Genomic DNA, 15,893 nt, shown 5'->3' with positions numbered 1-15,893 from the left:
CAAAAACATTTCTTAATTACCTCAACAATGGGTACTGAAGACAACACTTAATTTAAAAAATGACACTTACTTGGCCACTGAGGACTCCTTTCAGGTTCCACAACGTTTCGAGATCCTCGGCCAAGACTTTTACCCCGTCAATGGTCATAAGAATACGACTGCAAAAATATACAAAGGTTAGAGGAAGCAAGTATCTAACTTTGAATAATGGTTAATTGAAAACAAGTGTACTTGCCTTTGTTCTTGTTTTTTCAACTTCTCAATGAGATCAGTTCGCCTCCGTGTTACTTTCTTCGTTGCCCTCTCACTTTTTTTCTTTGTCACTGGGGGTACTGTATAGGGGCTACTCTTGGCGTAGCTTGGTTTCCTATCCCTTCTCTGATTTTTCACTCTCCTCTCAATGCTCCCTAATTTTTCCGTCCTCTTCCTCTTCTCTTTACCCTCAGGGCTATCGAGAATGGTAACAACATCTGACGCTCCTGTTACAACTGCTTCATTTACGAAGCCAACATCTTCAGCCTGACTCATCACATTTATGACCTCCATATCTTCCTCCTCTCTTCTTTTTTCCCCATCTTTTCTCAATTCTTCCTTCTCCATTTCAGCTTCGTCTCCCTCCTGTCTTCTCATCGCTTCCCACTCCTTCTGTATAATTTCCCTCTCAGCTGCAATCTGTATTCGTAAATTCTCCTTCTCCGCCTCCATCTCCACCCTGACTCTTCTTAACCTCTCCTTCTCCTCTTCATTCTGTCCCCTCTCTCTTTTTATATTGTCCCATGCCTCTCCTATCTTCTCCCACTCTCTTTTTATCCTCCTATCCTCACTGGCCTCCTCAGCACCCTCCTGACCACCCTCCTCAACTACAGTATCCCTTCCTTCAAACGCAGGTGTGCCGATCAATGCTGGGACAGTAGGTGACTGCCCTAATGGTTCTCCCTGCCCAATGATTCCTTCTTCCTCGGCTTCCTAATATACAAATAAGGGATACAACACACAAAATTTGTAAACATTACCAACTTAAATAAAACATAATATAAAAAGAGGTCCATTGCGATACCTCCTCAGGAATGTACCGCAGTTCGTCCTCTCGTGGCGTCAATGTCACCACTACCTAACGATTTGAGAAAGTTGTTAGATCAGAAAATATTACAGACTATCTAAAATGGTATCTAGTAGATAGGGTCTCACCTCAGATTTGTCTATCTTCCCATGCTCAATCATATAGTACTTATTCGCTTCATTTCCTTTCGACTTCCACTTCAGAATACATGGACAGGCATATGGATTTTTTGGTATCCACAACTTCGTGTGCTCGAAAAGCCACACCTGCACACACAAGACAGACTTTGTTAATATTTTATTAATAGGAAGATAAATAAAAAGGCAAACTATTGCAGAGGCCATGATACCTGCAATGTGAGGGAGCAACCTCCAAGATATTTTCCCCCTGCGACGGATGCGTTTAAATACTCGAGTAACCAATTGTATACTGCTTCCCCCCAGTTATAGTCGCACATCTTCTCTAAATCATCGATATAGGGCCAAAACAGCTGGTCGGCCCGATGTGCAGCCTGAGTGAATAACACAGTAGCGAATAGGTGTAGCACGACATATTTCACACAAGTCTCTATGGAGGGTTGGTCCTCTAGACCAACTAAGGCCTTGATTTGCACAGAAAGGTCAGATGCCAGAACAGATCTTCTACGAAATGGCCACCCAGGCAGTAAAGGAGTGGGTTTACTCTTGTCCGTCCATGGAACCCTCTCCAAATTAATTTTTTCCCCTCTAAGGGGAAGGCCTAAAGCCAATGCAACATCGCTAGCCCTAAATGGAACTGCGATACCTCCTAGCATGAATGTCTTCGTCGCCGAATCCCACTTACTGTGTAGTGCTCTAATTAGAGGCTTATGCATGACAGCCTCTTCTAGTGGATTCTGTTCTAGGCGGATGAAGTCCTTGAAAGGGGTCTTGCCTATAGCATCATAGTGGGACTGCCGGAACTGTGTACTCCGCATCTCCTTAATAAAGCACGATGGAGAACATCGTACAGGGACATATGGATCCTGTAAAACAACATACATAATCAGAGCGTCAACTTTTATCAAGTAACTTAGATTAAAACTGTAAAGATCAAATACACTTACATGTTTCGCCTTCACTTCACTCTTCTGACCTTTCACGTTGCTTTTCATCTTCTCACTTTTCACATCGCTTTTCATCTTCTGACCTTTCACTTTGGTTTTCATCTTCTGACCTTTCACTTCAACTATCTTCTTCTCACCTCTATTTTTCATTTTTGCCTTATAACCTTTCAATTTCATTTTCCCCTTACTACCTTTCATTTTAATCTCCTCATTCTTTAAACCCATTGTGGGCTTCTTATTACACTTTCGACTCCGGCTCTCATTTGCCTATTAACACAATTAGAGAATAAAAGAGCATTCTATTGACTAACAATCTAAAACGAGAACAAAAAAGACTACACTTACACGCGTCTTCATTGTAGACTTTGCCTTCTCCCAATCCAACTATATAACTGTCACAAAAAAGAACATAATTAATTGTAATGTAAGTTCATGTTTCTTAAAATGGGGTTCGCAACTCAAATATGTGATTCTCAAGCGTAGAAACCATACCAAAAATTACTATATGAACAATGATCCAAAAGAGGATTGGCAACAATCTGAAAATGGGGATTATCAACCTCCCTTGAGGGGGTTTTCAACAGTGGAGAAGGGAGATTATCAACCTCAACAGGGAGTTCTCAACACTACAAATATTAATTATCAACCTCAACCGGGATTCACAACACTGGAAATGGGTATTATAAACTCCCTGAGGGGGTTTTCAACACTAGAGAAGGGGGATTATCAACCTCAATAGAGAGTTTTAACACTGGAGTAGGGGATTATCAACCTCAACAGGGGGTTCTCAACACAGGAAATGGGGATTATCAACCTCCCTTGAGGGGGTTTTCAACACTGTAGAAGGGGGATTATCAACCTCAAGAGGGGGTTCTCAACACTGGACAATGAGGATTATCAACCTCAACAGGGGGTTCTCAACAGAAGAGAAGGGGGATTATCAACCACAGGGGGTTCTCAACACACGAGAATGAGGATTATCAACCTCAACAGGGGGTTCCCAACACTGGCAATAGGGATTATCAACCTCCCTTCAGGGGTTTTCAACATTGGAGAAGGGGGATTATCAACCTCAATAGGGGGTTTTTAACAGTGGAGAAGGGGGATTATCAATGTACCTAGAAAGGATTCTCAACACTGAAAGTGGGGGATTATCAGCCTGAAAAGGGGTTCCCAACACTGCAAATGGGACATTATGAACTACCTAGAGGTGGTTCTCAACACTGGCAATGGGGGATTATCAACATCCTAGAGAGGGTTACTAACACTGGAAATGAGGGGATTCTCAACACTGGCAATGAGGGATTATCAATCTACCTGGAGGGGGTCCTCAACACTTAAATTGAGGGATTATGAACCTCAAAAGGGGGTCCCAACACTGGAAAAGGGGGGTCCCAACAGTGGAAATGGGTTCTCAACACTGAAAAAGGGATATTATGAATCTCAAAAGGGGATTCTCAACACCGAGAATGAGAGATTATCAAAAGGGGGTTCTCCACAGTCAAAATCAAACAAAATAGGGAACAAAAAAAAAATTTAAACCCTAGACGTGTAAAGACTTCCAAATACTGACAATGAAACAATACACCACAAAGGTAACTTAATAGAACGAAAAAAAATATGAAATACGACACCCTAACATACTTGCACGATGGGGATGGGGGAAAAATGAAGCCCACGCCGGAAAAAATGAATCCCTCGCCGGAAAAATGAAGCCCTCGCCGGAGAAAAATGAAGCCCTCGCCGGAATACACTTGATAACGGAGGAGAGAGGTTCGGAATAATGCAGGAAACCGTCCCACTCCAGAGAAAAATGAGAGATCTTCACGCCGGTCACACCTCACGCCGGAGAAGACGGGTTTCAGGTGGTTCAAATGAAAATGGAGTAAAAGTAAAAAAAAAAACCCTCTGTATAGTCAAAAACGAAGAGAAAAAAAGCCTCTCTACAGTTAAAAAAAAAAGCATCTGTACATTGGGTTTTTCGTTCTCAAGGGTATTTACGTAAAAGGCCATGTCAGAAAACGTATTTCGACCTCCGTTTACAAACTTTCAAAAGGGTGTCACCCATTCACTATTTTCGTATTTTTCTGTCACCAGTTCACAATTTTTCCTTAGAAGAATTCAATGCGCCTGATTGTCACGTAGACCCGGCACTAGGTGTCCCTAGTAATCAAAAGGGGTGGATATATCACTTCCCATATTCCCACTACCATGTTTTGATAATGAGGCGAACTCACCTTGTTTTTTCTTTTTAAATCGGCTGCTGTGAGCTTTTTGGGAATTGAATAATAGCTTTTGATAGCTGGTTCAATTATAAAAGACAAGGTGATCTCGCCCCATCATCAAAACAATGTAGTGCCAATATCAGCATTGTTTCTTTATCCTTATTTTTATACACTAATCCCCTTATATCCAAGGTTTTAAATTTCGGGTTTCGGTAGAGACAGAAATCAAAATGCGAAGTAATCGAACATTACTTTATTTCGATCGAAAATTTGAAATTTCGGTCCAAATTTCGCTTATCCCGAAATTTCGTTCGAAATTTAAGGGATTTCACCCCAAAATCTGGATTGTTGATAATTATTTAATATTATCCCAAAATTTCGGCTGAAATTATGTAGGAGATAAAATAGGCGTTAAAAAATTTCGTTAGATTTCGTCCAAAATTTTGAAATTTAGGCTGAATTTTTTATTTCGGTGAGTACCGAAACGCATTTTGAAACCGAAATTTAAAACCTTGCTTATATAAAAGCTAGTGATGTTGGCACTATCATGTTTTGATAACCGCACTAACTCCGCTTGTGTTTTATTATTTAAACAGTGGCCGAAAGGTCATTACAGTTCCCAAAAAGCTCTTGGATGCCAATTAAAAAGTAAAGGAGAAGCAGGATTTGTGCAATTATTAAAACACGGTAGTGCCAGTATCAGAAGTGAAGTGACATATCCGCCCTTTTATTTTACTTGGGACAAGCACATCTGGTGTATCTATGACTGGAGAGGGCCTGATTTACTTCATGTGGGAAGGAGTCAGTGGCCCTGATTGCCACGTACATTAGAGTTGGCTGTTCCATGTAAAGAAAATGGGATTTGCTAGCGACCATCGTAGAAGGCATTTTGCGGATGGGCTGTTGCATTCAAGAGCAGCCACACATGCTCAGATTTTGACTTATTCATTTAATTCACTTGAGGTGGCTGCTCTCACATGCAACAGCCCAACCACGAAATGCCTTATGCAATGGTCCCTACCAAACCCCAAATAAAATGGGGGAATTTACCATCTCCCTATTAGTAGCCTATATATTTTTAATAATTGCACAAACATAGCTTGTATTCTGATATTTAATAAGCTTGCAGTAGCTCTGTGTGGAATGATAGAATGAAGGGCACCCTTGCAAAAATCAGCTCAAGGGCGCCCCTATTGGTTGATTTTTGCAAAGCTAAGCGCCTTGAAAAGGTGGAATGCTCCTAAAAAAGTAGAAATGCACCTAAAAAAAGTGGAAAACGTATTGACTTTGCAAAAATCAACCAATACAGGTGCCCTTGGAGCTGATTTTTTCAAGGGCGCCCTTCATTCCATCATTCCTCAATAGCTTTGTGGGAACAGTAATAACTCTTTTTTGGACCCCTACCAGAATTTAAAGTATGAAGAAGGACAAACGGGGATAGAGAGCTCCACTAGAGTCTTTTACAATGATATCCTGAAGAGGAGGGGAGTCTCAGTAGGGGGGATATCAAAACCCTTACATTCACAATCAACTTTTGAGAGAAAATCTGCAGTGCTGGTAGCTGTTTTGTCAGCTGTTTAAATAATAAAAGGCAAAGAGAGTTAGTGTAATTATCAAAACATGGCAGTGTCAATATCACTACCCAAATATCTATTGTTTTTGGTTCCTTTGCCGCAAGTTAAGATCATCCAACTTCAAAAGAATTCCAAAACCCTTTCCCTTCAATTCCCTTCACAAAGATTGGAGATGGCAGAAATCAGAGAAAATCCCTTCCCCTCCCCGCACACTCTCCATCCTAAAATTCTCATTTTCCAAGCAAGGAATCCTTCTTCTCTCCCAGGTAACTCTCCCAATCTAAATCTCCATTTCAATTTCCCCACTTTCTCTAATCTCTATAAGAACATCCAATCAAACAATGAAAACCCTAACCCTAATTTTACAACACACAACCCTTCCAACCAAGAAGAAACTCACCAACCCTTTTCTAGTTTTTCCATTTGCTTCAATTCAAAACCATGGAAACAGTCTCTGGAGAAAATTCTCATGTGGGTTTTTCAAAGTATTCCAAAAGGGTTGTTTTGAGAACAATATTGGGTCGTGGAGATAGAGGAGTGAGATTGATTGGGCAGAGAGTTGTGATTGGAGGATGGGTGAAATCATCTAAAGAACAACAAAAAAATCTCCCTGAAGAAGTAGTGGTATCACCCACTGTAAATTTAGGTTTTTCAGAGGTTATGCAGTCTCGAATGTCGCCGTGTTTTCGTAACATTATTAGGCTTTTAATTGGAGGCAATGGCCATCCACGCGAGAAGCCAGATTTCTCGCCGGCTAAAAATTTGCCCGTTGTTGCTTACTTGCTAGTGAATGATGGTTCTTGTGTTTCTAGCCTTAAGGTATATTTGATTCTTCTTTAACTCCATGTGCATTTGGGCTTTTAGGAAACAAAAGAATAGGTTATAGATATAGAATTTTTGTGTTTTGGCCCTTCAGTTGCTATTAAATAATATGCATGTTGAATTTGTAGAAAAACAACAGCAAGTATATGAGAAATTGTAGTTCTTGATTTTCAAAATTTGGGCTTTGTCGATGAGTCTTCATGGGGGTGGTATCTTTGGAAAGCAACATAAGTGCTTAGACAAATTATAATTCTTGCATTTTGGGTTTTCATGTTTGTTTGATTAGTCTCCATGTAGAGGGTTTTACCCAAAAAAAAAATCAAAATCTAGGGGGTCAGTGAGATTATGGTTATCTGTGTTTTGAGCCTCAAGGTACAGTTGATTCTTCTCCTAGTCCATGTAGATGGGCTTTTAGAAAAACAAAAGGGTTACAGAAATATACTTTTTGTGCTTCGGTCCTTCAGGTGCAGTCAAATAATCTCCATGTTGAATTTGTAGTAAAGCAACAAGTAATCTCAGTGTTGAATTCGTGGAAAAATAGTAGCAAGTATACGAGAAATTGTAGTTCTTGTTTTCCAAAATTCGGGCTTGGTCGATGAGTCTCCAAGGGGGTGGTGTTTGATCTGTCTCCATGTAGATGGCTTTAGAAAAACATCAGAGAAGATGAGAAGAATTATAGTTCTCTATGTTTTGAGCCTTCAAGTAGGGTCAATTGGATTTGATGTATCTAGGGGTGCAACTTGGGTCTGGTTGGGTTGCGCTTGAGCTAAAAAATGAATTGGAATCAACTCGAACCCAAGCCAGTTTTATGGTAAAAGCTCAACCCAAATTCTCAAAAATCGAATGAGTTGCACCCCTACATGTATCCACGGAAAATTTTAGATAAAACAATGAGTAAATGAATCTTAGTTATCTCATTTTGAGTGTTCAGGCATTGTCGCTAGTCTCCATGTAGATGGAAGTTTAGAAAGCCAAGGGAAAATATTTGAGAAATTATAATGGATATAGCATAGTTTCAATACTTCCTTGTGTCATCGTAAACTCCCCCAGTTGACTCCCTTTTACATTGGCCGCATCTTTGTCCAAGTCTGCATTTTGCCCCATAAAGTCCATGAAAACTCCTTTGACTCTCCCGAGTTATCACCACGTCAACCTAGTACTCAGCCGCATCAATAGAGTACTCGACCGTGTCGTGCCGAGTCGACTAGGATTTGCTTTGGCCACGTTTTGACCCACATCTGCATTTTGAAACGGTGGGATATGGTGATCTATTAGTCTTGGCAATTCCACGTCAATCTATTAGTCCAGACAAAATTCACATCCCACTATTGCATTTTCAGAGGAAACGGGTTGTTGAGGAGCTGTATTTGCTTTTTCACATGCACAAACCTATCTACATGCTTCTATTCTTGGAGAGTAGCTTAAGTTGTTTTGGTAGTTGATACAATTGAAAGGTTTACCTTGTGTATTTCCTTTTTCGTTTTTTTTTTGTTATTGACTTGGAGTAACCTACTTCAGGTTATGGTAGACTCATCTGTTGCTCCTATCAGCCAAGTTACACCCACGGGAACTTCTATTTTAGCAGAGGGTGTGCTGAGGAAGACATCCATGCCAGGGAAAAGTGGTATCGAGCTTAAAGTGGAGAAAATTCTTCATATTGGGACTGTTGGTCTTGTCGAATATCCATTGGCAAAGTCAGGATTGCCATTGGAGTCTATAAGGAGCTATCCGCACCTTCATCCCCGAAAAACTATGGTAATTTGAATATTATATTGCTATTTCAAACTTTCATCATTGGTTTCGTCTAGTTATTGAGAATCATAATCATATGATTGAAAAATCTATTTATGTAAAATCAATAGTCTTCCAAATGATGAATGAATCCAATGAAGAATTTTGTAATTAACATGTTATGAAGTTCCTCTTCATTTTAATACAGAAGTTCTAGGTTATTGCTTGATCTGTCAATACGATATATTTATTCATTTTATTATAATAGGTTTAAGCTGATCGTATTATTATATGGCAAGAAGTACATAATGGGAAGGTTACCTATGTGGAGAGTACCTTGTATGTGATATGACTTACACACACACCCATTGTACGATGTATATATGTTGCGGGGTTGGAGACTTGGAGTGGGATTAGGCATCTTTGTATATGACTTATATACATGGGTCTGAGTGTATGGAGGTCAATTAGTTAGATTATTAATATGCCCAACAATTTTGTGTATTACTTCTGGGCTATTGATGTAAATTGGTTTATGTTAGATATACAAAGGAAACCAGACAAGTGTGAGCCCTAAATTGAACACCTCATCTGTCAAAGCAGTTTGTGCAGTTTGTCTTATGTTTCTATCCTCTTCCCTTTGTCTCCTCTACTTTCATCAGTTCACATGGATTTGACAACCTATTGGTGACTAGTAGAGAGCTCTGCCCTCATAATTGTTCAAAATTATTTCATTTGCTTCTTACCCTCAAATATCTTGATTAAATGTTAGCCCTAATGTATGCATTTGCTAAAAGAGAACAATAGAAAAGGAAAAGTTATGTAGCTCTGTAAAATAGAAGGAACGAAAAACAGAGAGAGAAGACTAAGAATACCTTTGAGGGATTTACTATGAAAGAAATGAGGATTACCTAAATACACCCTTGATAGAGGATATACTACTAAATGAACTCCTAGCTAGAAAGAAGCCCTTTAACTAAGGTTGGTTCACAAGAATATGCTTTGGTTCAAGAGTGGCATTTTGTGTTTGTTAAGAGAAGTGTTGATTTCACTTCGAGGGTTTTGGATTCAAAGCAAGAGGTTTGAGTTCACAAGAAAAGTTTTTCATGGTTTCACGGCATTAAGTGGTGATATGTTCGGGTTGCAATGAGGGTTCATAATGATGGGTTTCATAGGAAGATGTTCCGGGTTTTAATGTCATGATGATGGAGATTCATGGGATTGTTTTAATGTTTTAGTGTGAGATGGGTTCACTGCAGATGAGCTTAAGGTTGGATCTGATGAAGAAAATGGATAGAGCCAGAGAGAACAATAGACACTCAAGTAGAGGATGTCGCCTGGGAAACTAAAGGGAAAAAAATTTATTTTACCGACATGACCACATCCATTGCATAATTTTGACTGCAGATCTTCTTCGTCAGTGGACATCTCTTACACTCAGTGTGGATCGAAAAAAGGGAAACAGATAAAAAGGGAAAAAAATAGAACTCTCGGTATACTTTATGGGACAGGTAGAGAGTGAAATCTTTATAAAGAAACTTCACAGATTGTAGAGGTTTTTTTACCATGCTAACTACATAAATGATATATCCTGACTTAGTTTCATTGAGAAACTTTTAGTAATTAACGCTTTTATATAAATTTAAAAGAACATTAAGCCGATAAGAATTGCAGAAACCTTTACAATACAAAAAGGTCCGTAAATATAGGAAGGCAGAAATACCCTTGAGGGCTTACAATAAGTTATAAAGACATGTAGTCATGACTTTACGTTTCTCTCTTCTCCTTTACACCTCTAAATTGAAATGATGAGTGAGTGTATAATGATTTACAGTTTATCAATATATTTTAGATGAAAAATTAAGTTTATATGTCCTCTCTTGATTTTTTTGTCCATCTGGCAGGTAGCATCTGTTGCTCGAATCCGCAATGCCCTAGCTTATGCAACTCACACATTCTTTCAAAGCCATGGATTTCTTTATGTGAATACTCCTGTTATCACTTCAACTGATTCTGAAGGTTGTAGTGAGATGTTTCAAGTTACAACTCTTTTCAGCAAAGCAGAAAAAAGAGACGATCCAAATCCGGTCGGTGATGGTAGAGCTGTTAACCTAGAGGTAGTTAAGGCTGCTATTAAGGAGAAAAGTGCTAAAGTTCAAGAGCTGGAGAGAACTGACAGTAACAAGGAAGCACTTGCTGCCGCTCTTAAGGATCTCGATAAGGCTAACAAGCTAGCAATACAGTTGGAGGCCCAAGAAAAATTGAACGCCAGAACTTTAAAGGTTGAAAAAGTGGACTTCTCTAAAGATTTCTTCTCTCACCAAGCATATTTAACAGTGTCTAGTCAGCTTCACCTTGAGAGCTATGCATCTGCCCTCAGTAGCGTTTACACTTTTGGGCCAATATTTCGAGCTGACAAGTCTCAGTCTTCAAGGCACTTGGCTGAGTTGTGGTTGGTCGAGCTTGAACTAGCCTTCGCAGAATTAGAGGTATATGGGTTTTTTTTTTTTTTTTTGGAATGGGGATTGGAGGTATATGGGTTAAGTTCATTTTAGGATTTGCATGTTCCAATGTTGGGCATTTTTCTTACGTAGTTGATTACTACTGCCCGATCATGGTGGCTATAAACTTGATTTCTATAATTGAATCACTAGAAAACTAGAGTTTGGTAATAGTATAAATTTACAACATTGGAAGTCAGAAAAATGAATATTTTGAAAAAAAAAAAAGGGGATAGGAAAGATCTGAACAGAAATCATGCTCGAATATCTTTTACTGATTCTGATCTGTACAAAATCAATGTACAAGCTTTACAATAAATATCTTGTATCTTTACTGACACTTACTCTACAAAAATCTCCTAATCTTGCTCTATTAATTTCTCATTTTCTAATTAAATCCAAAAAATTTCCTGGTACATTGGTCATGAAGATTTTTCACACTAACTCTCTATATTGCTTCTAGGATGTCATGAACTGTGCTGAAGACTACTTGAAGTTTCTATGTCAATGGATTTTAGAACAGCGTCCAGATGATTTGAAACTTGCGTCAAAACATATGGACAAGACTACTATTGATCGCCTTCAGTCAGTGGTGTCAACCTCATTTGAAAGAATCACATACACACAAGCAGTGGAGCTTTTGATGAAGGTAATTTGTAATATAAGTCCATAAGTCTTATTAATTTTTTCTTCATACCAGTTGAAATGATTACTCCATCTTTCCAATTGGCGTACCAGGTTACAGATAAGACATTTAAAACAGAAATCAAGTGGGGCATCAAGCTAGCCGAAGAACATGAAAGGTATGCTTATAACATAATGCATATGGTTGGGTATTCACGCTTGATGGACGTGTTTGAGTTTTCATGGATGAATTCATGTACTTTTTCTTTAACCCGGAATTTATCTTGGGGCGGCAACTTAAATTTTATTGATAAGAATAAAAGGTTTTTTTTCCGAATGGCATAAGAATAAAAGTTACAAGAGGAGTTGCTTCACACGACTAATTATTTTGCTGTTGTGGCATGCCTCTGCCTGTTTTGTCATAATGTGGGCAGTTATTTGGCTGATGAAGTCTACAAAAGGCCAGTCATCGTATACAATTATCCAAAAGAAGTTAAGCCATTTTATGTGCGCCTTAATGATGATGGAAAAACAGTTTCTGCTTTTGATATTGTCATACCAAAGGTAAAGTTAATGTTTCTTCTTCTTCGTCTTCTTTTCTGAATGGCAGTTAATGTTTCTTCTCAATGGCGAAAATATGTTTACACAGTCACATGTTGGGCGTATAAGTCTTGTAAGCTCTACAATGTTTAATGTGTTATTCAAGTTTGAAGTAGGGAACTTGATAGTATTGTCAATATACTTTCTAACATAATTGCTGAGCTGTATGAATTCATTCATAGGCTGGCACTTTGATCAGAGGAAGCCAAAGGGAGGAACGTCTTGATATGATCAATCAAAGGTAATTTCATCAGTAGTCTCTACTTCTTTTCCTCTTCTCTATGGGAAAAAATATAGTTATATTGCATTTGTTCTGAGAGGTTGATCTATAAGGTTTGTTAATATGCCGAAGTTTATTTAATTTTTTATTTTTTTAACTTTGAATTATGTAGTTATATTACCAGGAATTAAAGCTTGTTGGTGAGCAACATACGAACTGATCTATCTTTTTCGGTTGATGGTCCTATGAGTTTTTTTTGTCTTGATTTATATTTATTATTATTATTCCTCATGAATGGGCATTCCACACTTTCTTTGTGTTGGTCTTGTCTTACCCACACCAGCATTAAATAAGAAAAGCGTCTTCTTTTGACAAAACAAGAATTTTCCAATATTTTTTAAAATATCAGAAAAATGGTATCTATATTTTATCTTGGTTTAAATTATGTCTTGAGATGTTTTTAATGATATGAATAAAATAAAACAAAATCCAAACCACAAAATCATTAGAAGGGGTTATAATCCTTTCTATAGTATGTCTTTTCGGTCATCATTTCTCCATTGTTTTTTAATCACCAACCCTTTGTGGTTGTTCTCAACACCCTTCTATTGTCTCCCGCGTTTATTTTCTTCACTTCAATTGAAGGCTTTCAGGATAATTCAGTGAAATAACTTTGAGCTTCCTAACAAATTGGCATGCTATAAGTAAGAAGTGTTGAAATTTGGGTATGCTTTTCTTGTTTCTTTAATCTTTATTTTTGGATTAGTTACTAGAACCTTTAACCTCAATGCACCCTCTCTTCAATTAGCTGTTCATCTTTTTCATTTGATAAGGCTTAATAGATGATAGATATATGCTAGTCTTCTCGTTCTATATAAACTTTCTGTACGCAGTTCTTCCTCTAGTTTTTTGCAACAAAGCCATGTAAATCTGTATTATAACCTTCTTTCCAATTTGATACTACTATGGGCTTCTATTGATGCACATAGTCTTTTCGTTTTGCAACAAAGCCATGTAGATGATAGATATATGCTAGTCTTTTCTTTCTATATAAACTTTCTGTACGCAGCAGTTCTTCCTATAGTTTTTTGCAACAAAGCCATGTAAATCTGTATTATAACCTTCTGTCCAATTTGATACTACTATGGGCTTCTATTGATGCACATAATGTTAGAAGTGTTTTAAATTTTCTGAATGGATTTCTTATAAAGAACCATTAAGGGTGTTTTATTCATACACTTTCATTGGGTTTTCTTTTGAGAAAACTTACATGGCAATGCAGCGCTTCTCTAAGCTGTGATCCAAGGTTAACAGATTAATCGATTGACACGCACTTTTTTTCCAACACATTAAAAAGCACATACATTATTTTTGATAGACTGTCATAATGCCAATGGTTGCAGGATCCTGGAATTTGGTTTGGCCCGGGAGCAGTACGAATGGTATTTAGATATTCGCCGGCATGGAAGTGTCAAGCACTCAGGATTCAGTCTCGGGTTTGAGCATATGGTTATGTTTGCTACTGGCATTGACAATATTACAGATGCCATTCCTTTCCCCAGGAGTTTTGGCAGACTAACTTGCTGATCTTAAGAGCTCAAGCAGACCATTCTCAGTTGTTTTCTTTGGCCAATAATCTGTTACTTACAACCCTACTTTTTATGCCTTTGCATGTAATGCTGTTAGCTTTCCCTTCAAAGGAATGCATTTGTATATATAGCCACTGAATATTGGTTCTGGAATCTGGAAACTGGATAATGCACTGCCTCTTTTGTTTTTTTTTTTTAATTGAAAATTTCATTGATACTACGAAGATTACATTGGCATTCCATAGAATCAATTAAGGGTGGCTAGGAGCATGCTTCTAGACTAGTAAAAAGCCAAAAAATGATCTTCTGGGTCAACCACTACAACGAGTTCTACACTTCCATGCGCTGCCACCCTGCCGAATACCTATTGCACTTCCCTTTCGAATTCTTCATCTACTACCGTAGCTGAAAATGCTTTCACCATTCCTCCTTCATTTCCTTTACACTGCACAATGGTCTCATTTGAAAGTGCCATATTTGTGGACCCCGTCAAATCATAGCTGTGACCTGCCACATCACTCAGACTACTCCACCACTTTTCTAGCCGACTAATTCAAATTAAAAAAATCCCGCTCAAAGGCCTAAAGCTATTGTGCACCTCTAACCGTGCACGATAGCCAATCCATCGAATCCGATCATCGGCGGTCTCCACCTTGAGCCACCGCTCATTCCGGGGGATCCCCATTAAACCACCAAGCCAAAAAGAGACCACTATTTTTTCCCTAACTTCTTCCCCTTCAGCTTCACCAGAACCTAAAATATTAACCCTACCCTTATTTTCACCTAATTCTAGAGCCCACCATTGTTCAACCTAATCCTACCCTTCTAGCCCCAACCTTGCACCTCGATCAAACCCCATCTTTACCCTCCACATCTAACCTCTTCATTTTTTCTACCGAATCCGACCAGCCTTTTTCACACTCCTGCCGCGTCCACCATTTCCGACAACTCATCAGCCCACTTTCTCCATCCACCCATCCCAGATCCGATAATTTTTCAAATAAATCAGGCCCACTCGGACCCAGATCCGGCTATTTCGCACCTCCAGCCACCATTGCTGCATCCCTTGCGAGATCTGCCCAACTCCTGGCATCATCCAGCCACCAATACCGCCCTTGCCCATCAAGGGAGAGAAATGGAAAGATAAAAAAATAGGAAAGATAGATCTAAAGAGAAAGAGAGACCAGAGAGAAAGAAAGAGGGGGGGTAAAAAAGCAGAAAGAGAGAGAAAATGAAAAGATCAGAAAAGTGAAAGAAAAGAAGATAGGGGAGAAAGAGATATCAAGAAAGGAGAGAGGGAGATTGATCGAAGAGAGAAAGATCAGCGAGAGATGGGGAAGAAAAAGAAGAGAATCGGAGAGACGGAAGATATGAGAGAGAGAGAGAGAGAGAGAGAGAGAGAGAGAATAGGGAAGAAAATGCCTCCCTCCCCAGGTTTTCCATCGACCTAGTGAGGGAGCTCCAAAATCACCTAAAAAATCACCTCGATCCTTTTTTTTCGCAGTGGAGATCTCAATAATGCATTGCCTCTTGTACAGTGATGTTATGGGAAATGGTTTGAGGCTTCTGTTTAGGAAGATTTTATATGCTGTGAAGTTCAAAAAGTACTGTGGGGCCCACTTCATAAGATGATCCAAAATCGTTCATTTATTGGGCCACAACTTAAAAAGGCCGTGCCCCATAAATCATCTCCATAGGATGATCCTAGCCCTCCGATCTATACGAGTTTCTACAATGGGCATCTGTTGCTCAAGTCCCCACTCTGCCTCCCCCCATCCCTCCCCTAGTAGTGAGGATGGTTATCCAGGGATATAGGCATTCCTTTGCCAAACAACTCAATTGGGATTGCATTCCAGTACTATC

At 38.9% G+C, this 15,893-nt stretch overlaps 1 protein-coding gene across 2 annotated transcripts; it reads left to right on the top strand.

Annotated features, from left to right (window-relative positions):
- Positions 1-6,218: 6,218 nt before the first annotated feature.
- Positions 6,219-14,248, top strand: NS2 (asparaginyl-tRNA synthetase 2). 2 transcript variants are annotated; one of them, XR_013254930.1, is made up of 8 exons: positions 6,219-6,762; positions 8,284-8,520; positions 10,401-10,985; positions 11,461-11,646; positions 11,736-11,800; positions 12,056-12,294; positions 12,404-12,462; positions 13,845-13,926. XR_013254930.1 is itself a non-coding variant. In XM_077394099.1 (8 exons), exons 1-8 carry the CDS (start codon positions 6,385-6,387, stop codon positions 14,026-14,028), a joined length of 1,824 nt encoding a protein of 607 aa, XP_077250214.1. In that variant the 5' UTR covers positions 6,219-6,384; the 3' UTR covers positions 14,029-14,248. The 2 variants fall into 2 exon arrangements, 1 of the variants encoding a protein (XP_077250214.1); XM_077394099.1 differs by having other exon boundaries at positions 12,056-12,185; positions 13,845-14,248.
- The last annotated feature ends 1,645 nt before the right edge of the window (positions 14,249-15,893 follow it).

This window comes from Tasmannia lanceolata, unplaced genomic scaffold (assembly GCF_043159265.1).
Source record: "Tasmannia lanceolata isolate RefF3 unplaced genomic scaffold, GAP_Taslan_0.1 ptg000013l, whole genome shotgun sequence".
NCBI classification, from domain to species: domain Eukaryota; kingdom Viridiplantae; phylum Streptophyta; class Magnoliopsida; order Canellales; family Winteraceae; genus Tasmannia; species Tasmannia lanceolata.
Note: the sequence above shows the minus strand (reverse complement) of the source record. Positions and strands in the feature narration are given on the sequence as shown.